The sequence below is a fragment of the Aulonocara sp. 'chitande type north' Nkhata Bay genome, linkage group LG17 (genome assembly GCF_057382095.1).
Source record: "Aulonocara sp. 'chitande type north' Nkhata Bay isolate Kocher_YH1m ecotype deep benthic linkage group LG17, A_spYH_male_GT1.1, whole genome shotgun sequence".
In the NCBI taxonomy this organism is placed as follows: domain Eukaryota; kingdom Metazoa; phylum Chordata; class Actinopteri; order Cichliformes; family Cichlidae; genus Aulonocara; species Aulonocara sp. 'chitande type north' Nkhata Bay.
The window spans coordinates 27,564,615-27,591,838 of record NC_141360.1 but is presented as its reverse complement, the minus strand read 5'-3'; the positions used below and the strand labels follow the sequence as shown (position 1 = coordinate 27,591,838).

Below are 27,224 nucleotides of genomic sequence, written 5' to 3'. Positions count from 1 at the left end.
AGAAGGAATCCCAGATTGATGACTCTGCTGTTTCCTCACCTGCCGCCTGAACCCTCCTCCTGATAACCAGATTCACCTGGCCGGTACGTGCTGCCCCGTGCATCAGGTCAATGACATATCTGTGTGGCTTCCCCACCACTGGGATTCCATCAACAAACAGCAGCTCATCGCCGGGCCGCAGGCGCCCATCTAGATCCGCTGGACTCTTCTCGATGATCGCCCCGATGAGAATCTGTTTTTAAACGCAGGCTGTCAGAAAGATTTCGGACTCATAAGCCCCGAGACTCCGGAGTGTAGACTGTGTGGGTCACATGCAAGTGGGTGTTAAGTGGTTGTTATACTGACACATTAATAACTCAGTTACATGGCTAAAATATTGTTGTGTTACAGTAAAAAACAGCAATAAACACCAAAGCAGCCACAGCCAGCACTCTCTCAGGGGGCAAAGGTCAGGTTAGGTGTTCACAGTGTGTGTAGTGGGTTAAGAGAGGAGAAAATGACAGGGTTCCACGCCCACTGCCATACGAGCCTTCTCACGCGTCTCCGGACTCACAGGCTGCCCCGCCTCATCCCCGCCCAGCACCCGGAAACCGAACCCGGACTTCTGTCGGCGCAGGTGGACCTCGATGTCCTGGTACTCTCCTCCTGAGGCAAAACAAGAGGAAAATAATTAAAGTCCTGGCCTGACAGTGTGCGGAGCTCCAGCGTAGCTGTAAGGAGTATGTGTTTACCTGAAGAGTCCAGAGGGAAAACAGTCCTTGGCTGCCCAGGATCTAGATTAAAAGATGAAGACAAAGGACAGGATGTCCCTGTAAACAATGCAAAATGCACAAAAAAATGCTCATACACATCCAAAGAGTACACCAGTAAACACAGACGCTCCCATAAAGGCTAGAAACAAGGCAGAAAGGCCCTGCCTCAGCATTATGTCACTGCAGAATTTCAGCATCATCCATAAAAGTCGGGAAGTGCTTACAGCGTGTAATATACCCATCCCTTATTTACAGCGTGAGGTGGGGTGCAAGCACTGATCTGCAATCAGGAGCTTTGCACGACGCCATGATGTGCAAAAGTAGTGAAATGAACTCAACCACAGACAAGTGGCTGTGAATGAAAAATTGATTCCAGTTGTAAGTGTTTTAATCATAGTGAGCGCTCTGCTGCGACTCCACAGGAATGATGAGAAAAAGAATCAGGACTACAGGTGAGCAGAGCGAGGCAGCTATTACCACAAATATACAGTTCTGTTTATAGAGAAGTGGTGGATTTCAAATCAAATCAAATCAAATCACTTTTATTGTCACATCACATGTGCAGGCACACTGGCACAGCACATGCGAGTGAAATTCTTGTGTGCGAGCCCCACAAGCAACTTCAGTATGTCTATATTTTTTCTTTATATTTTAAGAACAATCAAAATTACAAAGTCAATTTCTACACTCAAAAACATCAAATTCAGGAAATAGGTTCAAGTATATCTGTATTTTTGGGGGTAGTTTATAATATTAGCTCACTGTTAGCTTGAATTAATTAATGGAGTAAACCCGAAAAAGTCGAACAGCTTGGCTGACTAGATAGCATGAACAAATAAACAATGCTGTTAACAAAACTTTACATCGAAATGCACTTACTGGCCACTTTATAAGGAGTACACCTGTTCCTCTGGACTTGAATAACTTTGCAAATATCTAATCAGCCAATCACATGGCAGCCACTCAATACATGTTGGCATGTAGACGTGGAGAATCTACAACATGTGAACCTTTAAGCAGATGGGTTACAGCAGCAGAAGACCGTACCTGGTGCCACTTGTAGCTTCAGACGCTGAGGCTACATTTCACACGGGCTCACCAAAACTTGACAATAGAAGATTGGAAAAATGCTGCCTGGTCTGATCAGTCCCGATTTCTGCTGCAGCATTCAGACGTTGGGGTCAAAACTTAGCGTAAAACTCAGACTGCTGCTGCTGGTGGTGTAATGATGTGGAGGATAATTTCTTTGTACCTTTTCAGTCCCTTTGTACCCACTGACCATTAGTGAAACCCGGCAGCCTACCTGAGTACTGCTGCTGACCATGTTCATCCCTTTATGACCATAATGTACCCATCTCCTGATTTCTGCTTCCAGGCATGCCTCCAAGTTCAAATCATCTCAAATTGGTTTCTTGAGCAATTGGACCCCACAGTCACCAGATCTATTTCTCCAACAATCTACAATCATGCAACTTCAGGATATAGTGTAACAGAAGATTCTCATCATGGATGTGCAGCCAACAATATAATGGAAAAAAATAAAGAAAAGGTCGAAACTGTACACACAAAACTCGAAAGTGGTGAAATTGGTCACCAGCTATTAAACTGAGCAGTAGTGACGTATGGCTAAAATAACACGCTAACAGGTAAGGACATCTGGATCAGATAACTATCTACAATTGAAAATTATGCCAAAAGTGTTTAGATGCAGTTTAAAATAAGCTCAGTTTAACAGATTTAAAGATCAAGAATGTTGTGAACAGGTTTTTAGAGTCCGTCTGACAGGGCTGCAGTAGTAGATGTCAGATGAAAAAAGGTTGGGAGCACTGGTCTAAACAATCTTCGAACAATCTTCTTCAAAGATACAAACACACGCACACAAAATCTCGAGTGGTTTCAAGCAATGCAGCCTGCTTGGGATTTATTCACTCAGGATCTCACATGTCCGTCTTTGAAGTGTCTTTGACTTTAATGCGTATGAAACTGTCAAATTATATTTAAGAAAACACAACAAAACAGGAACACCTGCTTTTCCCTGTCACACTGAATAACCCACAAAACCTACTGTGACCATTTTTAATACAGGCTCATAAAGCTGAGAATGTATGCTAAAGAGTTTGAAATACCTGATCCTATACCTCAGTCTGTTTATGTAATCGCTGACATTAATTTATTAAGGGTCAGAGAAGACTGAACTTAACCACAGCTGACGGAGTCTGGGCTGGCCTGAGGTTGTGATGCTAAATAAAAGGTCACACCCAGCTTTACCTACACCAGTGAGGCGGTCAAATGGAGCACTGCTAAAATCTGTCTGTGTGTTTTTCCTACTGAGCATTACCAGGCACAACCCCTGACCTTTACTGAGAGGAAGGCAGCAGTGATCACGGCATCCGCCACAGAAGAGGAGGAAGCGACAGTGAGCGAAACAGGAAGATTTGATGAGAAGACTTTCTGACAGCCGTGTCCTCTTGAATAGCAGGTACCTCATATACAGCAGCCTTAACAATAAAAACTTTACTGTAACTTTACTATAGCAATATCCTCCAATAAACCAGAGGAAAGATACTGTCAAGCCATGAATCCATGAGACCTGTTATCAGTTATATGCAAGGCAGATGTTAACCTCTAAAGAGAATCAGTGAAGAAACTGGCTTACACACCACTGTGAGAGTGGAAAAGCCAACTCAACATAATCCGTATTTCACTATGTTTCCCAGAAACACATTTTACTTTCAAGTAGGAAAGAATGTGAAATGATGATGTGAAATAATGTGAAAGAAACACAATAATATTTAGTGTAAATGTCTCGTTACAGAATTTAAGAAAACTAATTCTAGTACCTGTGTGCTATGATAATATAGATCTGTGATGTTACTAAAATCCTTATTCTGCAAATACAAATGTGCATAAAAAGCATGTCCTACTTTCTACTGATTAAAATGCTCAATTGAGCAAAAGAATGATGTATGCACAATCGCAATAATATGTAGAATTTTATAATTTTACAAGTCACAGGATGGAAATATAACTGTGCAGAAGCACCTGTCTGATTATTCAGGGACACTTCTCAGTTTACAATGATCAGTATTTCTAGTTATCTACACAGCTTCTGATTTTTATTTTATACTCGTGGTTATTGTGTGGAAAGTTCAGACACAGATCTTCAGCTCTGAAGAAAGAGGTCAGCAAATTTCAGAAGACTTTTTCAGATTTCTGTGGAGCAACAAAAGTGACAATGAATCAATTCTGTGATTGAGAGAAAGAGTGATCGCTCTTCACTCCTCTGCCTTCCCTCGTAGAAGCTGGCCTGCTTGATTTCTAGAGAGGAGTGTGTTTTCACAGCACTTCACCTGCAGTATCAACGCTGGTACTTACGCCTACTCTCAAAGATAGCCCTGGACTTCTCATAAAGGTCATATGGGTCTGGCTTTGCCAGGGCCAAGGCCTCGGAGGCAGACTCAGGGACCGAGGCCCTGTGAAGATGGTGTGTTGGGAAGGGGGCGCTGTGGGGGATAACAGGAGCCGACAGGCTGGTCTGAGCAGGGCTGCTCTGGCCCTGCTGGGACTCCCACTGCTCCAGCACCTGCAAAGCACAGCGGCATGAGCGGTCAGTATTTCCCTTCCTGCTCTCCCACTCCTGATGCTTGATTTCATCCTCAAAATCACAGTAAGAACCGTAAACTCCTAGGCACGGTTTCGTTTAAGGAGCTGTGACAGTTCACTAAACCCTGCCGCGCCCATTTATGGCTGCTACACCCGTCAAGCTTTGCCTGCTCGGACATATTTACAACTTAATAATGCATGTCTATTTTCAGAGAAAAGTAAGGAAAACTACTCATTTCTAACAAAAAAAATTATGCTTTCGACTCACAAAAAGGTGCCTGTCAATTTACATGTTTTTATGTAACCGTAACATCTGTCTCCTTCTCATTTTAAGATTAAAACATGTGGTGAAAGAAAAAACATACTGGAAAAGACTTGATGCTTTTAGCTTTGGCAAAAAGACAACTCAGGAAACTGATGATGATGCCCTGGGCATTAAAAAAAGCACCAAAGTGTGTCAGTTACAGACTCACTTGAACTCGCCGTTTACTGTTTTTTCCAAACTGTTTTAATGATGATGTGTATTCAGAATTATAATTTTACATCTTTGATTGAAACATCAGGAATGCAGCATTTTGCAAAGTCAGCCTTCGCCTTGTATTTTTGAGATAACTATGACAACTAAAGAAATACCCCAAATGTGACTACAATAGGCAGCCCTGCTAAAATATTTTAACATCTGGGAAAGAACAAAGCTTGACAGGCCTGCTGCACCTAATTGATGTGGTTCAATATTTCCTGTTAGGGGGCAGTGTTTCGCCAACTGTCAATTCAAGCATGTTAGTGAGGTTAGTAGTAGAAATAAGCAAAATACTGCCAGCTGTTTCTATTTGGCATTCAGATCACAGTGTTTATGGGGATGTGTGCAGGGAGGAAAGCACCTGACATATGTGATTGGCACATCTAGATGGACATTTAAAAAAAATGATAGATGATTCTAAGGGCCAGAGCAAAAGTTATTCTCTATCTGTAAGGTAGAGTGTGGTATATAATCAGAAATCGGATAACTTTCATCCAGAAAGACATCTGAAAATGTGCTGTCAAGCTTTGGAGGTGACAAAGGCAGTTTTGACATCACCAGTCAAAGTGTCAGCCTTGATGTGTCAGATAAGCGGGGCCGCCTGAGTCATGGCATGACACTAAGCAGATAGCCAAGATGACATGTTGACATGTCAAAAAAGGGTGAGCAACAGATCTGGAGGGAACAACAGGCCTTTTGAAAGCGAGACGGCGAGATTGGCTGCATAGTGCCATACTTTAATACTGAGAAATGCAGGTCATCTGGTTCCAGATGTACCGAGAATAAATATCATCTTCATGGAAGCTCTGGTCAGGAATGAAAAGCAGCTCCGCTCTTTGCAGTTTTAAGTCGCGTCTGCTATTGATGTGAAGCACGTCTGCATAGGGCAGGCTGCTGAGACTGGGGACCTTGTTAAGGCGGGGAGTAGACTTCTGCATCCTGATCTCTCTTTCACTCTGTCTCTTCTTATTTGAGATTAAGACACTGAAGCAAGCACACTATGGCGATGATCTACTTGATCACATGAATAGAGCGCACTGCAGGCTGACAGCATTGCTGAATGAAAAACACCTGTATGTGTTGCCACATTAAGCACTGTTCTCCGTTACCTACAGTATCGGCTGAGTTTGATTGGCAAATCTTAATAAGCTCATTTGCAAATAAAACTCTTGGGAGTTGTGGGGTGAGTGTTTGCAGGACTATAGATCAATATGGCAATTAGGAGATTTCCTGTCTTCCCTTATTAGCCAAAGTCCTCCATATTTCATTCTCTGCTGCAGAAGTATTCCTTTAACAAATTACACCTAATTATACAAGTACTGAAGTCTAGTGTCGGGGGCTTTAGCAGCTAAAAGAGAGGGGCAGGCGCAGGTGGGGCATCCAAAAAGGTGAACAAACAAGACAAGAAAGAGGTTGTGTATGCTGACTGCTGCACTACAAAAGCTCAGAGTTTAGGATTACAATTATTCTGAGAGAGATGAAAGACGATGATTGTGTTGAGATGGAAGGAGAAACGATGAATAATGAGGGGATTTCAGCAGACAAAGCATCTTAAAAGCTGCACAACTGAGGTTTCCTCTGATGTTAGTTGGGAACTGGAATGGGGACAACATTAGCTGGGGTCAGGGACTGGTCAGAGCAGTGCTGGGAAGAGGCCAAGGCATGAAAGGAATATGAGGGTGACACAGATAAAGCAAAATGAATCTGATCTGAGAGGGTGTTTGGTGGACAGAGTTGTTAGAGGCCTGTAGGGACAGCAAATGACAGTGTAGTAGTGTATTTATAACAGCAGTGGAGGCAGGACTCGAAGCTAAAGGCAAGTTTGCAGAGATGCCACATGACGGGTTTTTGCTCTACTGGGTGGAAAAAAAAAAGAGAAAGAAGGTGAAAGATAAATGACCGTGGAAGAAAAGCAGGGTATAGATGTGCAGAAAAGCTTTTGAAAAATTTTGCCAAATGGACAAATGTTATGAAATGAAGATTAAAAAGGGGATGAAACATATCTGGCTCATGCCAAAGCATTGAACACAGATGGATAGCAGCACTAGAGCTGTAGCATAATAGTCCTAATGCCCTGAGTGTAAATTACCCTGATGGCACCCAGCCAGGCTATGAATCACGCCTGACTTGGAGGACAAGTCTAGTGATGTTATGAGTGGGCTACTTGGACTTTCTGCCATCTCATAACGATAAAGAAGGGCTGAATATCAAAAGCGGGACACGGACATATAGTGAGTCACCAGTGGGGGTTAGTACGACGGACAAAAGAGCAGACAAGTCACTGCTAAATTTAGAGTTTTTCCAGTTAGCACATACGTATGCACACTGCAGCCACTGGTGGTAATCTACAGAATAAAAAAGCAGAAATGTGGATAGTCTGGATTTCTGAGGATGTTGCATGTTACCTGCTTAGGGGTCTTCCAGGGTGAATAGTGACCTGTAATGTTGAGAGAACAAAAAAACAACTTATGTTTTAGACGGAAAAAGATGAGATGTGAGGCTTATTTTTACCCAATGAAGCCAGGGTTTCCAGGGTATATCTTAGAGGATAATAAAATGAAGAAAACATCTGAATTAAATTTAAACCAAATGAAGACAATAATGGGACATGACAGCAGTGTTTGTAAGTGGTAGAAAGGACGAAGAAAAGGACGTCTAAAACATGATGAAAGCACAAAGCAAGCGATGGCAAATACATTTCTATGAGGCAGAAACCAACTGTGAATGTAAAGTGAGATTAAAATAAGACCTGAGAAAATTCACTGCTGCACATACAGAGTATTTGCTACTGATAAAACGTGATTTTTATTCTGATTTGGAGATATCAGGTAATAATGTTTGCCTTCTGTTAAATAGAAAGCGAGGCCAAACTTTATACTGATGCATTTTAAACCTGCGTTATTATATTTATAGCCACTTGGGGCAGCGGAAACAAGCTGTAAACACAACACTGACAAATTATTACATTATTACACAAGTATTCCTAAAGGAAATTCAAATCTCCTCAGCTGCTAAATGCTTATCTATGAGCAGGTGCGATTATTAGAGAAATCAGCTGCATGTTTGCTGAACATTTTAGGCCATAAATCCAAATCAGCTGCATGAATAAAAAACATTAAAATGTAGTATTACAAATCCTGATCCTCACAAATACAGACACTCTGGTTTTACTAATGTGACAAACTGTTCTATATTATCATGTACTGCACACCAAATGCCACTAGAGGGCAGTCTACTGGTGACACAGGCTCCAGAGCTCAGTCAGCTGTGACAGGTAAAAAATATAAAAATGACTCACTGATAAATGTGCACCAGCCAACACACTTGAACATGTGCACACTTAGCCTCAAGAGAAAAAGTCATGGATACAGATGTAATCCTACAAACTGAGTCTTCAGTGAGCTCGCTGACTTTCAGTGTTTCAATGTCTGTCACATGGACAGCTGTCAGCAAGTCATCCAACAATAATCAAGATAAAGGTGGGGGTCTTAGTGGAGATTCAATTCCTATGTGATTAAATAAAATCTTTAATTCAGATTAAGCTCAGATTGAGCATCAGAATGGGGAAGAAAGGTGATCTGAGTGACTTCCAATATGGATTAGCTATTGGTGCCAGACAATGTGATTTATTTTCCCACATGTGCATCTGCAGGGTTTACAGAAAATCCTCCAAAAAAAAAAAAAAAAAAAAAAAAGAGCAAATATCCACTGAGCGCCAGTTCTGAGTGAAAATGGCCTTCAGTGGTCAGAGGAGAATGAGCAGACTGCTTTGAGCTGTCAAATAAACACTCATTGCAACCAAGGTATGCAGAAGAGGATCTTTGAACGCAAATCTTAAAGCAGAGACGCTACAGCAGCAGAAGACCACAGCTAAGAACAGGAAACTTAGGATCCAATTCACACGGGCCCACTACAAACAACACAAAAACATGCATCCATCCTGCCTTGTGTTAACCATTCAAGCTGCTGCTAGTGGTGTAATGGTATAGGGGATATTTTCTTGGTACCCTTTGGGCACATCACAGCCTATCCCAGTACTGTTTCTGACCATGTCCCTCCCTTTATGACCGCAGTGTACCAGTCTTCTGATGGATGCTTCCAACAGGTTAAAATGCCGTGTCACAAAGCTGAAATCCTCTCAAACTGTTTCTTGAGCTGTACTCAAATGGTCTCCACAGTAACCGGATCTAACTCCTATAGAGTGTGGATGTGCATCTGACAAATCTGCAGCAGCTGTGCAATGCTGTCATGTCAGTATGAAGCAAAAATGTTTTCAGCATTTTGATGAATCGATGCCACTTCTGGCAGTTCTGAAGGGAAAAGTTGGCCCAACCCAATACTAGCAAGGTGTAGCCAATGAAGTAACTGGTGATTGTGGGCTACTGGTAGGGCTGCACGATTTTGCATAAAATGAGAATCATGATTTTTTTGCTTAGAATTGAGATCACGATTCTCTCACGATTTTCTTTTCCAGTATAAATATTTATTGCGCTTATTAACTGCACATCAACTTCGTAACAGTTGAGACTGAACATAAAAACAATAAATAAACATAAAAACAACAAATGTCTCGTTTTGTTGTTGCCGCACTGCGTGTATAGAGCAGGTAGTGCAACAATAGAAAAATAGTTGCGGGACGGCACTGTGTAGCGTTTGTCTAGGGTGTTGATCATTTTCCTAAATCCCTCGTTTTGCACAGTGTTGATGGGAGCCATATCTTTGGTCAGGTGATAAGTAATAGCCTCCGTAATTTCTTTGTGCCTGCGGGAGATCGACGGGTATAGGGAAGCGCTGTATAAGGTTCCCGTTATTGATGTTTGGGTGGTTGACCGGGACGGATTTTCTCCTGTCACTTTCTCATCATCCCTGACGTGCTCTCCGTTGTTTTGTCCCTGCTAATTTTAGCATCACACGGCACAGCTTCTGTATCACGTGGTATAAGGCTCCGCCCTTGTCATTTGTTGAGCAGGAAGAGTGAGCGCTTGTTTTCATGCAGATTACGTCCCGGATCAAAATGCGGTACAATCGTCGTCTTTTTTTTTTTTCTTTTTTTTTTTAAATCGTTGTCATTTGGAAATGAGATCGCACATAAGTATGAATTGAGATCGCGATTTTCTAACGATTAATCGTGCAGCCCTAGCTACTGGGCTACTGTGTAACCAAACATTTAAACGGTGGTGTACATTAAATAATATGAATTGTTTTCAACTTAATAAATTAACAATTCTAAATTTTCTAAAGGCAACTAGTTGCTAATTTGTCTAACTACATAACCACCCAGCTACAATGATTTACCATAAAAGCCATCACATGTCCTATCCCCAGGTGATGTTTCACACCAGGAAGGTATGAAAAAAATTAACCTAGGTCTAAATCTGTTCATCTAAAGGTAACTAGGGGATCCAGAGGTAGTATAAAAGAACTGAACACTCAACATGAATCCATTGTTTCAGTTTTCACTTGAAATGAGGAAAGGCTGACCTCACTCAATACCTCTGATCAATCTTCAGCAAACATTTCATTAAAGCATTCAATATCAGCACTCAGCAGGACGGCAACTACACTAGGCAAAGAGACGTTTGTGAATATATCACTGATCTGTCAGTGCCTACAGCAATAAAACTCTGACTTTCACTTAAGTTCAGGGTGACCATAAAGTGGTTTTAGTTTGCAATGCAGTGCAGCAAGTTAAGAACATACTTTCTCCTTTCACTTCCCAATTCATCTTGCTTTGACCTTTAAAATGTTATTCCACACATTTCAGCTGCTTACAACGTTGTCCAAGCACAAGAACCAGAATTCTGAGTTGAGCGATGAAAGAAAATCATCAGTAAAAAAGTACAAGACATGCAGCAAGCATCAAACACTTGTATATATGCATTCATATACATGCAGACACAGAGTAATGAAGCACTTTTCTTTAGTGCAATTCACAGGAGCATATTAAGAAAAGGTGCATTGTCCATCTTCTTTATTCACTTTTTCTTTCTCTTGTCTTTCAAGTGCTGCCACAGTCTTCCCTCTGGGAAGCTTCAAGCACATGCAAATTGAGGGATCAAATTAAAGGGTGACTGCTCGAATTATGCGCCAGCCTTCCCAGTCTTGGCCTGGCCAGACTCCAATCGCACTGTAAAAACATTCGTCTCACTGAGCCACTAGTGGAATGGTGACAACATGGAAATTAACAAAGGCTACAAAGAGAACTCCAGCAATGTTTTTCAGAGCACTGGGTCTTCTCTGTCAAAACAAGCCAAATAACATTTTTAGAAACAAACCAGTTACAGGAGCTTATCTAAAACTCAATAAAAATTTCACTTTCAATGCACATGGGAGCATTTTTATCAGCGCAAAAAAAGAACGACTTTTGAAGTGTTATAACTTGAGGGGCAGAGAAGGATTTTTGCTTTTATTCCCAAAGAAGGTGAATCAATGAACAGCTTTCCAGAATACCTAGATTTGAGTCTTTGTGGAGGGTACAGTGAGCAAAAGAGGCAACAACAGAGCAGAACCTCCACATGGGTAAAAGAACCTGAGATAAGCCAGACCGACAGAAAGAGGGTGAACTACCTGGCATCACTGACGGAGGTGATCCACGGGTTAAAGACACTGTTAGCTCAGGCATACCAGACATTTATGCAGACGTAGGTGTCAAAGTGCCCCATGGCTAGAAGTTGAGAAGGGGTGAGCGGCTGAGAGAGAACACCAAGAGAGAGAGGGAGGGCAAAAGGAGCTGTCCGTGGTGCTGAAAGCTCTTAGCCCAAATGCTAATCAGATCTGTCAGCTCAGCTACAGAGAGCTACATGAACCCTGCAGCGTCCAACTTGCACTTAAGTTCTGAGCTAACTGGTGTCCTGTCCTACTGTATGCGTCAGCCTTTTCCAATATAAGTATAACAACAGCAATACACATCAGTAAAAGTGCACAGGTAATGACTGCGTCTGACTCCACTCCATCCATGGCACAGCTTCAGGTAATAGTGAAGGGCATTTGGTTGAAGTTGTGCCTCATTTTCAATTCCTGGTTTCTGGGCAAAACTCTAATTAAAGAGTTTGGAACTGGAAATGTTTCCAGAGATGCTGGAGCTGGCAGGGACTTCACAGAAAGCACTGGTTCTCAAAAGCGCCAAATTAAATCTTACATGTTGGCTCATTAAAACCTGCTGCTGTCAAAATTAGCTTCCAATGGGGAAAAAATGGGTGAATGTCATTAAAAAAAAAAACAGCAAAAAATATCAGCGGTTGTGTTACTGTTTGTTCAGAACATAGACTGTATTTAAAGTTCTGTATTGAGAGTTCTTAAGTGCCTAAAACCTGCATTATATGTAGTGACCATTAGGGGGCTCCTTGGGTTACCAAAAGTAGTCTAATTAAATAAAAAAAACTGACAGAAAACAACCCTATTTCTTCCTTGATTTCAGCTTGAGTAAATGTTTAATTTTTATGAATGTGATGGGTCTTCGGTTTCTCAGTTCATTCAGCCGTAGCCATGCAAGCCTAGAGACCAGCTATCTGGCAACCACTGATTGCAATGCACATTCCCCAACTGGTTGCTGAGTTGTTGCTGGATGTTGTTATGAAATTTGTTCCTAAAACGTGAATGAATCAGGCCTTGAGACTGGTCAGTGATCCCCTGGCAACTGCTGGTCGCTAGGGAAAAATGTGTATTCTTCAACTGATTGGTGAATGGTTTTTAAAGGTTTTGGGCAGTCGCTATTAACACTAACTATGGGTGACTGATGAAATCTGCTGGTACCCAGTAAAAGGGCAAGGGTTTTTTTGGTGAAGCACTGTCTTTCCAACTGATTTTACCCAGCCAACAACTTCCAGCTACCCCTTGCCAAACGGTCCTGAATTGCACATATTTCCCTAGTGACCTAGAGCTTGCCAAGAGGCTGCCAACTGGTCTCTTGGCCAGTGTGATTGAAGCCTTACTTCTGGGGAGAGGTCTCAAAATAGAAGAATTGCTGTAGGATATCCACAGATGTGTAAGGAGACAAAACAGGGTGGTTGCCAATAAAATCACCTCTTACAGCTCATTAAACTGTGACCGGTGTGAGACTCGCAGCACCACCTGTGAGATTTGAGTTGCAGGTCTTCCCTGACCCAACATGCTCAAAAAGACGAGCTGTAAATATTAGCCAAGCTATTATCCATCGTAATAAAACTGTCATAATGCTGCTGAAATGATGATCTACCTCTTAACATATAGCAATTTGGCTCGCTTCTTTAGCCCACTGGAGGCTGGCCACACTTTCTAATTGAGCTGGCTGTTTTTTGTGCCCCACAGCAGAGTAACAGAAAGTGAGAGAGAGAGAGATGAGAGGAACTGACTGATATCTGTCACCAAACAACTGTCATGCTTCAGTCTCTGACACGTTCTCCAAATATTTGCCAGTTCAGGGCCAGGCACACAGCTCATCCCTTTAACTGAAATGGCAATCTGATGCGGAGGACTGAACGAGCACCACAAGCTTAAGTTTAAATAGTGTGTATATGTGTGCATATGTTTGGATTTGATTTTTTAATGGCCACTCTTTAATCCTGCAGACAGATCTACCACCTTGTGACAAAAAACACACACATATGCACAAAAACACACACACACACACACACACACACTTAAAGTCAACTGGAAGTGAGATTGACAGCTTTTATGCTTTCATAACACCCACATATTTCACAAACTCCCACAACCACAATCCGACAATACTGTTATGGCTTTTTTTATGATGGTGTTACTATGACAACACACTTCTAATGTCCAGCATCAAAGATCAAGAATGGCTAGTGAGGCGAGGAAGGTTCAATTACAGGTTCCCCTCACACACTTAGACAGTGCATCCTGTTTGTGTCAGTTCCACAGCTGTATGTACAAACTAGAAAGAAGTAAAGTAACTCACTGAAGTAGAAACAAGAAGAAGCACAGGAAAAATGCGACTTCACAGGAAAAATTAAAAACAAAGAGAGTTAGTATGATCAACTCTTTGTTCAGCAAGCCTTGCCTTGCTCAGCTTGGTGTTGTCATGGACACAGAACCGAACATTTACTACTGTAATGCAAAGTGCACATGACTTCTCAGCTTTGGAAAGTCATTGTCGCACAGAGAAATAGAGTAGTTTTACTCACAGAGAAGGTGGCAATTCCTGCAATCTTGACAATGTGTATTTAAATGACGAGGGTCAGAAATGATAAGATCTGCTGTCAGTACAGTTTAAATAGTAAATGGTGAGTGGACTGGTGCTTAAATTTACAAACGGACCACTTTTTAAAATACATGTTCATCCATTCATGGTAAGAATTAATACAATTTTTTATTCACGCTATCAGATGCACACTTACACTCCGATCGCTGCATCTTGGGATATTTAGGATGCAATTTCTTGTATTTTGCCCTTTAACTTGGGCTCCACCTGATTAGCTAGATTCCTAGTGCAAGATAGTAAATACCTTTGTATCCATCCTGCTACTATTGTCTTCAAGTTTAAAGTTGGTCATACACAATGAACTATAGTAGACCCCTTTTGTTTCATTGAAACAGCTCTGATCCGTGGGACATGGACCTCTGCGGTCTCCTATATTTCTAAGATGATACTTAGATACTACCTCTGGGCTGTGGGGTAGACCCTCTGTGATTCAAGCTTGTTCCTGCTGTTTTCCCAGGTGCACCAACAGTTTGGGATCTGTGGAGGCCTGCGCTCCTAAAGCGCGATCCATGATCAGTTTTTGCAGCATGGCAGGCTGTTTAACTTTTGTTTGTTTAAGTTTTGTCATAAAAGCAACTGATCATAACAAAGTATTTTCTTTTAAAGTTCAGTTAAATCTGTTGTTTTAGTGGTTTTTCTTCTTTTTTTAACTCAAGCTTTATTTCCATGACTCCCAAAGAACTCGTTGTTGAAATCCCGACAATAGAAGCACGCTGCCTGTTGACCAAATGAGGACATTTATGATCAAACCTTCCAGTCAATTAAGCCTCATCACCTTGAAAAAGCCAACACTCATAATATAGTTATGATATTTATCCATCCCTTAAATTTCAGTTTGACTCCTGAGCCATTTTTGCCCAACAAATGGCCACTCTGTCGCTCATCACCAGTAATTATTGTGCCTGTGTGTATGGGTGGCACGTGTATGTGTGTCAATGCCAGACAGGCTCATTAGTGGCGATCTAGACCATTAACAGTCTGTGTCCTCGTTGCAACACCAGCAGAGATGCAGGGCTGTAATTAGCTGCCGAGACTATCATCTCTTTCACATGTACGCTCGACCATTTAGCTTCCACTAACATGCCACATTCTCCCTCACTGCTGCCCGCCCACGCACTCGCACAAACGCCGAGCCACATGGTTTGATTCACACAGTTTGTGCGTACACCTACACAACAGCCAGGCACACACTTTCCTCATCTTATCCGCACAGATCCCCAGGAAAATTTTGCACGCAAGCCCCCGCACACTTACATAAACTCCCCTTGCTAGTAGTACCATGAGTAAACTGTACATTATGCCTGGTTTGACATTTCGCCTCATGTGACCACCAGCTGCTTTAGAAACCGTGCAGACCTCAGGTGAAGGTCTGCTCTCTAGAAAAGGAAAAGAAGAAAAGAACAAGGGTTTGATTCAGTGAGCCTCCTCTAGCCTCCCAGGGAATCAGTGTGTAACTAGACAGTGATTCATTGGCTGTGTGTGTTCAAGATGGAATAGTTGGAAACAAAAGAGAGAAAGAGAAGGGGAGGAAAGAGCAAGAGAGCGATGAGTTCGGCTCTCTGCCAGTAAGCCACAGTCTGTCTGCCATGTTCACACTTGCAGCTCTGTCCCCACCGGTTCCAAAGCTGAGGCGGTGCCCGCCAGGGATCAATATCCATTCCTATCGGCACAGGGAGGGAGCCAGGGGGTATTGTGCATGAAGGGCGAAATGCTGAGATTATATCAAGTAGAAAATGCGATGGGAGCCTTATTGCCATCAAACTTAGACCACTGAACTCTATATTGTGCTTTGAATCCCTTTCCTGTCTGTGGGAGGAGTAGAGTCACTGACCTCGGTTGCCTCTTAAACAAATCAAGCGCTCCTATTTGGCTTTTAATGGGATGGAGTGATTACCCAGTGACTGCACGAGCGTGTTTGAATAAATTCTGCTTTAATATCACGCATATTCAACCGTGTACCTAGAAATGATTTTGTTTTGCACACAACTGCAATGAGGCTGATTTTTTTTTAAAACACAAGACCAACATGAAACAATTGATTCAATAGAAGTGGATAGAATCGGTTTTCTGCTGTAGCTTTGATGTGAAGCTGGCAGGCTCCTTCATGATATGAGGATACATTTTTATAAAGGGCCAAAACATTTGCACACTCTACCATCATTTCTAGTGCTATCGTTGTCTCGTTTAAATAACTGAAGGGCTAATGTTAGCCTCTCACTGTAAAATTAAAGAGATCTTTTTTATGGTGAACAAATGTAGCCTAATGCGTTTCAGATGGTTGACTGTGTGTGCACCTTTTGGCATTTATCTTTTTTTTTTTTTTTTACCTCCCACGTGTAGGATTTTTAAAATTTTTTTATCAACTCACAGTTGGCTTTCAGCAAATCTAGAAAGATGGGTAAACATTAACATCATTAGAAATTATTTGATCTCTTATCAAAATTCACCAGAGACCCCAGTCTTCCTCTCTCTGTGTTGCTGTGTGTGAATTCAAGCACTGGATGAACAGATTATTTTTTTGTGCTTGGGTGGAGACAATTTCAGCTCGTATTCGTGCAGCTTATCCAGCTTGTTCTTCTCCAAGTGAATGTGCAATTAAATTTTGCCCCGTTTTTAAAAAAAATATTTATTTATTTTAAGGCCACAGCAGTCAAAGCAATTGTTCCCTGCCCTGAAACAAAGTGGTAGTTCCATCAGCAATACACATCAGTAAAAGTGCACAGGTAATGACTGCGTCTGACTCCACTCCATCCATGGCACAGCTTCAGGTAATAGTGAAGGGCATTTGGTTGAAGTTGTGCCTCATTTTCAATTCCTGGTTTCTGGGCAAAACTCTAATTAAGGAGTTTGGAACTGGAAATGTTTCCAGAGATGCTGGAGCTGGCAGGGACTTCACAGAAAGCACTGGTTCTCAAAAGCGCCAAATTAAATCTTACATGTTGGCTCATTAAAACCTGCTGCTGTCAAAATTAGCTTCCAATGGGGAAAAAATGGGTGAATGTCATTAAAAAAAAACAGCAAAAAATGCGGATGCGACACTACGCCCTGATGTATTGCAGTTTACTGGCGCTAACATAACACAACCAGATTTCAGATTTTTTTTGTGATGCTGTTTTTTGTAGATTTTTTGGATTACAAACCCCTTCCCCCCCAAAAACCCAAAACATTATCTTCCCATGATAATACCTCATGTCATCCCTCTATTCCCCCCCCTGTTTGCTGGCTCCCTGCTCACTAGCAGAGACATGGGCAGCCTAATAAAGAAATAAATGGGAATAAATCTATTCAGTGGCCGCTGCTGACCTTTGCGCGTGAGTCTCAGTGGTGTCTGTGGCACCCAGGCGGTTGGCATTATGATTGGTATGCGACATTACACTACACAAAGAGGCAAAACACGGAACTACAAATTGGTTGCACACAAAAAGAAACAGCAGTGTCAGTTTTCCAAACGAGTTGGCTCAGATTCCAGCTCGCTCTGCAAATGAGAGCGTGCTAAAGTTCATGCATCATCACTTAGAGGATGCCAAGATAAATCAAGGACAGGTAAACGCAAAGAGAGGAGTCATTTAACAACATTTAACAATAAGGTTCCAGAGACAGATCCTATCTGCTTGGTTGATGAAGAGCCACTGTTGCCGTTTCTAGATTTAATTAAACTCTCTAACGTTTTAATCTTCAACGTCGGTGCTTCGGCTGAGTCATCGCTGACAGATGCACCGCCGCCACAATTCAATAAGAAGGCAATCTCAGTTTGTAGGCAGATCACAGGAAGCTTACACACAACTTATGCTCTGTCATTTGAGTCATATGTATATTTCCCAAAGACAAGACAGCAACTCTCTCATAGACATTGCCATTAAAAGACAGCAATATAAAGGTTTCTGGCCTTCTAGAAGAATACGGACGTTTGTACACACTTAACACTCAATGTCCTCCATCAGTCCGCACACACACTCAGCTACACGTAGATTCGGCAAATAACAGCCCTGTGTGTGACTCATGACAAAGTGCAGTGCATAATTATGATTGTCAGAGAGTGTGAGAGGGCCTCCCATTCTGAAAAACACAGAGTTGAAAGCACTTCAGAGCCATTTACCAGTGTTTCAAGGACAAACTGTGCCAGTTTTGACATGCTTTGATTTGCGGGCTTTTATTTGGATCTTGTAGAAAAGGTAAAATTCACTATACATGTGAAAATGAAAAAAAGAAAAGAAAAAGAAAATCAGAAAGTGGGCTTGAAAATAACACAGAAAAAGCTTACGCTTTCAGACGCAATCAGACTATACTAGGGGACCCCTAGTATAGCTGGAGTGGAATCTGCTGTCAATGAGGAGCAAGGAACAGCGAACAGTAAAGCGGACTTAGCAGGACATCTGAGAGCAGCTGAAGATCAGTAAGTCATTGCTGTGCACTGAGGGACTGTAGCACAGATTTCTGCTGTCACTGGACTAAACCGCACATGCAAACACACCAGCAAAAGACGACAGAAATGAACAAGCAGACAGGAAGAAGGACAGAGATTCAAGCTCTTCTCCAAAACCAGCAACACTACCTTTAACACCTTCTCACCTGTTCCACCTCTCTGAACCAAGAGGCAGGTCTCAGCTCCCACAGGGCACTCCTTGAGCAGCTCCACCACCTGTGTGTGACCGAATCCCTGCACGGGCTGCTTGTTAATCTCCACAATTAAGTCGCCCTCGCACAGGCCCGGGCAGCCCTGAGGCTCCAGGACTTGTTTAACACGCTGACCTGTGACGCTGTCTGCAATCGTGAAGCCAAACCCATCCACGCCCTTCACCATGGTCAGGGTTAGTAGCTCTCCCTGGGTCGCGCCCGATGATGCCATAGAGACGCTGTCTGGTGGCGTAGTACCCGTGGTGGGAGGAAGCGAGCCATCTAAGTGGGTGTCCGCTGGGTGACCAGTGAGCAGCTGCTGCTGGGCGCTGACCGGGTCCTGACTGGGGTCTGTAACAAAGCGTGCCGTGCGGGTGAGATAATCTAGGTAGTTATCGTAGCCCGTCCTGCCGTTCATCATAATGGGCCGCTGCTCCATGATGCCCAGTGGGGAGATGATGGTGGTGGTGTTGTTGTTGGTGTTGGCAGCTTCCTCTGGCTCATACGGCAAAGGATAACCGCGACATAATACGAGAGTCACGCTTTGGCCAATAGGTACAGACTGGAAGAGTTTCACCACATCAGCATGGGTGGTACCCAGGACGCACACATCGTTGATGTAGACAATAACATCACCTGCAGAGAAAAAGCATGGACAAAAATATAGTGGTTAGGCATAATGGAGCTGGAACATTAGAAATAATGGGCACAGATGTGGGTGGCTAAAGGCGATTAATCTCAAGAATTGTAATAAACAGAAGCCACGTTCAGGCTCTTTTTAATTTTATATTGTACTTTAATGGCACATCAAATTACAATTAAAACAAAATGAACTGAACCAAATTGCCATAAATCTAATTGGGCAAAGTTAAAGAGTGGCTTCAAAGTATTAAGTGCTTTTCTTAAAAAAAAAGAAAGAAAAAGAAATCACAAAGAAAAAATATTAAATATTAAAATTCAAATTTAAAAATACAGCTCTTCATCATAACCTTGGTCAATGGAATTTCAGTTAAAACCACTTCATTTAAAAGAAGATTTATTCAGTCTGCAGAAATTTGACAGCAGTGTTCTGGGTCCTAGTTGTCTCACTGCAGAGCAATAAAAGACCCCCAGCACAGAGCAGGCGTCAGTGACATCAAACGTGATGTACTGATTATGACATAACAGAAACAGCAGGAAAAAGCAGGTGTTGGGGTGGAGGTAGTTTGCAGGGGTACCAGCAACTGTATATGGGCTAATGGCTCAGTCACACCAGAGTAAAGAAAGGATGCAATCTCTTTTCAAATAGGATAAATTGGTGGCTGCCTGCTGATTGCACTGGATTTTTTTCACATTTGGCAAGCAGTTGTGGCAAACAGCTGAGCAACTGCCTTCAGTTGCAATGTGATGGCAATTGAAGGCAACCTATTTCCATACAATTGCGCTCCAACTCAGGCTGACAGCAACCACTCTCAGAAAGACTGGCAAAAGTTTGCAAATAACAAGTGTCTAATTTATAAATGCAGATCAATCCGAGTGTAGACTACATCAATGAGCCCAGTTCATCTGTGTCTCTTTGGTAGAGGGCACTCGACTGGCTGCCAACTGTTTGCATTCTGGTAATATTTCTGTAAAAGCATTGTTGCTAAGCGCCTGTGTCATTTCGCAGGTAATTCGCAGTCCTGCAACAACTACCCTTGGCGAAGTAACTTTTGTTTCAAATCAGGCTTTGTGCGGACTTTGAATGCAATCAGTTAATGTCATTTTCTGGTTAACCTCTGTAGATGTAGATGGCAACAGATTTGTGATATTTGCCCATCTATCACAGTTACTCACTGCATTATTGCAAACAAATTGCATGTAATTGCCAATTTGAACCCATTCAATCACAAACCGATAACAGAGAGACTCGTATCTTATTTTCATTTTTATCACCACCTCCATGCACCAAAGTTGCCCTGAGGATGTCAGCTGAGTGTGAGTGGTTGTAGAACTGGTGCCCATCTTTAAAGCAACCAAAGGCAACAAGACTGCAAGTTCATTGCATACGATCATAATAACTTTCATCACGCCACAGTCTCCAATCACTGCTTCCTCTCATTCAATGGCAGCATAAGCAGTTTAAAATAGATTTATCAATATCATGTGCAGAAGAGTATCAGCAGACCCATCAGCTGATGGACCCTGGCTGGTACTGAATTCAGCTGATTGTAGCCAATGTACAGGGACTATAGACTGTCCTAACAATGCTAACAATCTGTCACACTTCTACAAAGGCAGTGGTGATTTAAGAGAACAGAAACAGCTTACCATAGTGGAGAAAATCACTATAAGCAGGAAAAATGACAGCTATAATAGTGAAATATTGTGGGATAATAATATACATATGGGAAAAGCAATCATCACGGAAGGGCTTGAGCCTATCCCAGCTGTAAAAAAGAGAAAGGAAGGCTACACCCTGGATGGACAGGTAACCAGACAATTTACTCCTAGAGCCAGTTTAGCATTACCTGATATCCTTTACTGTGAGAGGAAGTTTAGAATCAAGCAGGCACACTCTACACAGACCCCACCACGGTGTCACTCCAGAAATCATTATGTAGAATATCAAATATGCGGAAGAGCAGCTGGCCTGGATTTAATATCAAGACTTCATCTCTCTACAGCTATTCACATTCTCAGCTGTACGCTACATCTGCGCTGTCTCTCCTCAGATGGCTTGCAGCTATAAACCATTTCTACAGATAAACATTACCACCGATAATGTCTCAGCTGCCTTTTAAGTATAAAATAGTGCATATGACAAGTGGCTAAAATGTTTGTCTTTTATGGTCTCAAGTGGTTTTATTTGCTTGCTGCAGTGTACTGCACTGTAGATAAAAACCAAGCCAACAATTAAATGTTCCCACACAAAAGCTCTTAACATCCAGGCTTATCTTTTTCTCAACCAGATTACTAAATATAGTGTTTTCTGCTCCACTGTGGAGGAACCATGCAGCTTTTTCAAAACTCTGGGCAAGTGGGACTAAGAAGCACAATCCACATTAAAGTCTGACAAACAGCATTACCTGGGTTGATAATGAAAACAATTACATTCTAATTGCAGGCATAATTGTCACGCTCTTTGGAGAGAGGGCAGGGTGACACTGTCAGTGTGCATTGTAAAGAGAAGGCGTTAAAAAAACAGCGATCTTTTGTGATTAATAAGCAAAGCATGTGCTTTAGTGATTGGCTCTCACCTTGCTAACCACCCTGCCCAATTCTCATAAAACGTGAACAGCACTAATAGATGGTTCAATTACACTTTTATTTATTTATTTATTTTTACAAAAACAAGGGAATTTTTTTATTGATTTTCTGGATTGGCTGTGGAACTGCAACCGAGCAGCTAACCCCTCTGAGTGACAGCACACGTGGAAGTTAAAATATCACCGAAACGCTGTCTATCTTTGTAAACGGTGTCTCAAAAGCTTTTCGAGTTTAAACGCTCTGCTGGTATTGACAGAGCCAGCTCACACCTCTGGGCAATGTGACGTGAGGGACTTTTTAATTAATCTGGGTAAACGTAGCCAACATTTGCCTTGAGCATCAGTGTCAGAATCAATAGTTGAGCACACTGGCAGAAAACAAATGATGGTGCTGTGACCTCATGGCGCCCTCAAACCGCACATGTATCTCATTCTTTATAACCAGAGATGAAACGCAGATAAACCATCAACAGACACAGGCGGGTAGGAACTGTGATATAATCACATGTTTTACCAGGAATCTTTATTCCTAAAAGATGGATTTCAACTTCACACATGTGTGCCAAATTCTACCGCCTTCCCTATCTCCATATAGAAGTGACATTAATTTTGTTTATTACAAATTGCATAAGAGCGACTCATCAACTCCTCCAATAGTTCCCCTGTTACTCTGAATCTGTGTCCCCAAACCTTTTTGGCTCATTATACTTTAAAATGATGAAAAACACTCAATGATTCTCAAAAACGGAGAGTGCACACTCTCATATACTCAGAAAAACAGTTACGCAAAGCACAGGTGAGCACTAATCATAGGTCGATACGGCTGGCATGATAACAAAGCAAAAATAGCTCTACAAATAATTTTTAACTGCTTTATTTGATCTACTCATCAACTACTTGTGGCTTCACGGAGTAGCGGTTAGCATAGTTTGACACTGAGTGGGGAAACAGACACAGCCTGTGTACTCCTACTGCCCATCCCAGGCCCGGATAATTAGGAGGGATGTATCAGAAGGGCATGTGGGGTAAAATCTATGCCAAATCAAATATGTATATCCATCCACTGTGGTGACCCCTTGGGAAATAACGGAAAAACCAAAAGTACCGCATGTATTTTTCCTACTACTGAAGCAAAAGCCCATGCTACACCTTGATTGGCCTGTTTGTGTTTTTATAAGGTGATAAAGTGTTGCACGTGCATAAGTAAAAAAAGAAAAAAAAAAGAAAAAAAAGGTCATTTTAGCTCATAGCTAGGTGGTTGCTAGGCAACATGATAATGTTACCATACATTCTGTACAAATAAGCTTTTGTGAATATAAATCAAATGTTACTGTTGAGAAATTAAAACCTCAGTTTGCATCCATAAGGTGTTGTCGGTACATAAATGAATAATTTTTAAAAAATTGTCATTTTAGCTCATTGCTTGGTGGTTGCCAGGTAACATGATTACATTATAATATCTGATATAGATAAGAGCCTTTAGCGGCTTAAGATATGTGCCATGTTTTGCACACACACAGACAAACAGAAAACTGGTATATTGTTGGTATAAAGATATAAATTATGTTTATGTACTGTTTATGAGACAAAAAAAGCCAAGATGCAAAGCTTCAGTTTTAAAATAAGCTAACAAAAACAAAAACAGCTAGCTACTGTATTGAAATAAGTACAACTTTGCAAAAGGAAATGTGAAATGAGAAGCAGTTGCACTGTGTAAATCCGTCTGAAACCAATGAACCTTTGAAACCAAATATTCTGTCACAACTTAACCTCCGTGTATTTAATTTGAATTATTATTCGGTAAATGTTATTACTGAATAGCTATATCCCAGAAGAGGAATGTCCATTCAGTAAAAATGAAAGACAAGAACATTTATTTACTTAACATTTTTAGGGAGCAAAACTCATTTTTGTTCTTTTTTGCTATTTAATTAAACACATCAAGAGCCTACTGTCATTTTACTAAAAGAGCAATTTTCCATCATCATGAGCAGAACAAATTAAATCCATGGGAAAAGTGTCAAAATATCAGCAGATAAAACAAATTATTCACGGGGATCCAAAGAAAATGATGTATTTTTGCCATTTCGGTGAAACAAGGACAAATAAACAAACATGGCCACGAGCACGAGAGTGGAAAAAATTGAATCATCAAGAATGAGAGCTCAGACAGCAGCCCACACTAATTAAAACTGCCCTCGTTCTCTCGGTCCATTACAAAAGCTCCTGCAGGTCCCTTAAACAGTCCACATCACATTGACCTTATCTGTACACACCACGCTCAGTGGGACCAAGGCCCACGCTCCCACCTGCTTCATCTTCATTGTCCCATCCTTGCACATTCGTTATGACATATTCATCTCCATCTAATGGTGTGCTCAAGAGTCTGTCAACATAACGAGAGTTCTCTGTGGCCCTGCTGAGAAGATGAGGCCACGATAACAGAGCAGTTAAGACTCTCAGCAGGGTGGGCCGTGGTACCGACTGTGGTCGTCTGAGTGTCTGTGTGCGTCAGGCTAAATGTTAAAAACAAACAAAAAAAAGATGAAACAAATAAAAAGAAATCAAACATCTTATGGAGGTAGTGTACTTTCCCTTTTTTCTTACTTTTCGTGCAAGAATGCATTGAAATTAATTGTAAACAGATATAACACAAAATCAGGATGAAACTGCAAGAGAGAAATATTATTTCTTGACATGAGAAAAGCCTAACTGTAAGCTTAAAGTTATAATTTTTGTACTGTGTAAGGTGACACGTGATTCTAAGCGCACTATGGCCATTTTGACTGAATGCCTTTAATGATAATAAAGGTACAAATGGTTAACTGCTCATTAATTCACATATCTAATCAACCAATCACAATGCAACAACTCAAGAACAGGGCATTTAGTCATGCAAACATGGTCAAGATGACCCACTGAAATTCAAACAAGCTTAGAAATTGCTGATCAGCTGGGATCCACTTGTTACAACCAAGGTAAGCAAAAGAGCATCCCTGAACATATAACAGGTCATAAACAGGCAGATGGGATACATCAGCAGAAGACCACATCAGGTGCCTCTCCTATCAGCTGAAAACAGGGAAGCGAGGCTATTATTCCTAAGGACTCACCAAAATTATACAAATGAACAAAAAGGTTTCAGGTTGATGAGCCCAATTTCCCAATTTCCTCCACAGTCTCAATCCAATAGAGCACCTTTGGGAAGTGGTGGAACAGGATATTCTCATCTCGATGTGCAGCTGAAAAATCTGCAGCAATTGTATGACACTATCCTGTCAACACGATCCAAAATCTCTTGATGAATGCCACAAAGAACTAATGCAGCTCTGAAGGCAAAAAGGGTGGTCCAACCTGGTACTAGCAAGGTGTATCTAATGATCTATCACTGTATGGGCAGGATTTTGGCCAACAGGTTGCTAAACCTTTTGAAACTTGCTTTAGTAGTTAGTTAAGATTTTTTTTCCATTGCCGTCTTTGACTCGTGTTTTTCATAAACCTTTTTTTTCTTAAATAAAAAACATCTAAGCAAATATGGCAGCCTTATCCAAATAGGCCACACACTGTAAAACAAGGGTTGACTGTCCTCCACCTACAGACCCATTTCATTTCACGTTAAACACTTTCTGCCTCCTACATTCAAACCAAGCCTCTTAGCTTTTTTTTACATTAAAAAACAATTATTGCTAAAAAGAATTATTTTCTCTACACATCAAGCAATTTAATGGAAAAAATGATCTAGAGTACATTTGGTCTTATAGGTAATATATATAGATATATAAATATAATATATGTAACTATCATACATATGTTTTTGAAGCTGCACAATCACACAGTAGATAGAGATAGCCAGGAGGTGTCATAGGGAAAAACCGGCAGGAATCAGTTATCTGAAATTGGGAATTTCACACCTCTGCCGGCCTGGGCTTCCTCCGTGTAAGCTCTGAGTTAGCAAGCTAGCACTGTTCCTGAAGAAGTAGGACACAAAGTCTGTGGAGGCAAAGTTGGGGGAACGGGTGGGGGAGTACAGAAGGATATGAGCTGACGAGAGGAAGTGGTGAAGAAAAGATGTGTGATACAGTAGTAGAGAAGTGGGAAGGATATTTTAGTTATTTTGGGGGAAAGAATACATAAAAAAGAAATGGGAATTGTAAAACAAAGCAGGAGGATTGGACGAGAAGACACAAAACCCAAATGCTTTATATGTAGAACTATCAGGACAAGCTTTATTAGTCACCAAGGGATCTATTCTGGGCTGCTGCACCAACACATTTGTAAAAAAAAAAAAAAAAAAAAAAAAAAAAAAAAAAAAGAAAGAAAGAAAGAAAACAGAACAATTATGAGCTAGTGTTCTGCAGAAATCTGTTAAAACATTGGTGTTTTGGAGAGGAGCATTACTACAGAGGAAACACCTTGACCAGCTTGCTTTATGTGTGATAAATCACCACTATAAGCTCTGCATTTGCTGCAGAGTATAGAGACAGACACATCACTGCATACTGAGAGCATGACAAGCTGGCTACTTCTAGTCCCTTGACCTTTCAGTACAGATGGTTTGCCTGTGTGTGTGTGTGCGCGTGTGTGTAAGTGTGCTGCAGTGCGACCCCCCCTGTGGCCACAGCCCAACGTTGTGGGGCTTATAAAGTCCCTTTCATGATTAATGAAAGAACAAAACTGCAGTTGGTGCACGGGCATGTGCATATGTCCACACAGAGAGCTAAGACAATGCAAGCCTGGCAAGCTGCACCAGACAAGAATATATGCAAATGGATAATACTTTTAAGTGTGTTTGAGTGTGGACCCAGTGCCATTTACTCTTGAAGAGGAAGCTCCACATATTTCTGCGTGAAGAAGTGGAGGAAGACGTACTTGGATGGTTTCGAGTAAAAGTACCCAAGTTATTCTGGAAAAAAGTAAATAATACAAAATACAACAAACCCCCCCCCCCAAACACTTGGCTTGGATCCAGAAAACAGAATTACAACACAATTATTAAACCTCAGTTTCTTTTTAAAATACAATAGCTTTAGACTTGAATGAATAACATAAACACTGAAGGACAAACAAAGGATGTCTGAAAAGATTTGGGGACCCTATTTGGAAGTCTGTAGGGGATGTGGATCTAATGGAAAGTCAACTGGATTAGTGGTTTGTTGTGAACCATGCAGTTTTCTATTTATTTATTTTGTAACTTAAAGGAGAGGGCTTGTGTGAACTTGAACACTGCCATTGCTCCACTTGTCCTCTGTCTTCAGGTGAACACTTTTTTGAGGATGTGGATTTTCATGTGCTGAACGGGAGGAGCA

The 27,224-nt window shown here is 41.5% G+C and overlaps 1 protein-coding gene across 8 annotated transcripts in view; it reads right to left on the bottom strand.

The window, feature by feature from the left end:
- Nucleotides 1-27,224, bottom strand: part of magi2a (membrane associated guanylate kinase, WW and PDZ domain containing 2a) — a 262,531-nt gene that overhangs the window by 24,069 nt on the left and 211,238 nt on the right. For 4 of the 8 annotated variants that reach the window (XM_086269990.1, XM_086269993.1, XM_086269994.1 and 1 more), the window contains 6 exons: nucleotides 18,647-19,327; nucleotides 7,281-7,312; nucleotides 4,128-4,335; nucleotides 732-773; nucleotides 554-645; nucleotides 40-232 (listed from right to left, as the gene is read on the bottom strand). In XM_086269990.1, the coding sequence (XP_086126116.1) occupies nucleotides 40-232; nucleotides 554-645; nucleotides 732-773; nucleotides 4,128-4,335; nucleotides 7,281-7,312; nucleotides 18,647-19,327 (1,248 nt within the window). Of the gene's footprint in view, nucleotides 1-39; nucleotides 233-529; nucleotides 646-731; nucleotides 774-4,127; nucleotides 4,336-7,280; nucleotides 7,313-18,646; nucleotides 19,328-27,224 lie in introns of all 8 variants that reach the window. The other 4 variants (XM_086269989.1, XM_086269992.1, XM_086269995.1 and 1 more) reach the window with 2 other exon arrangements.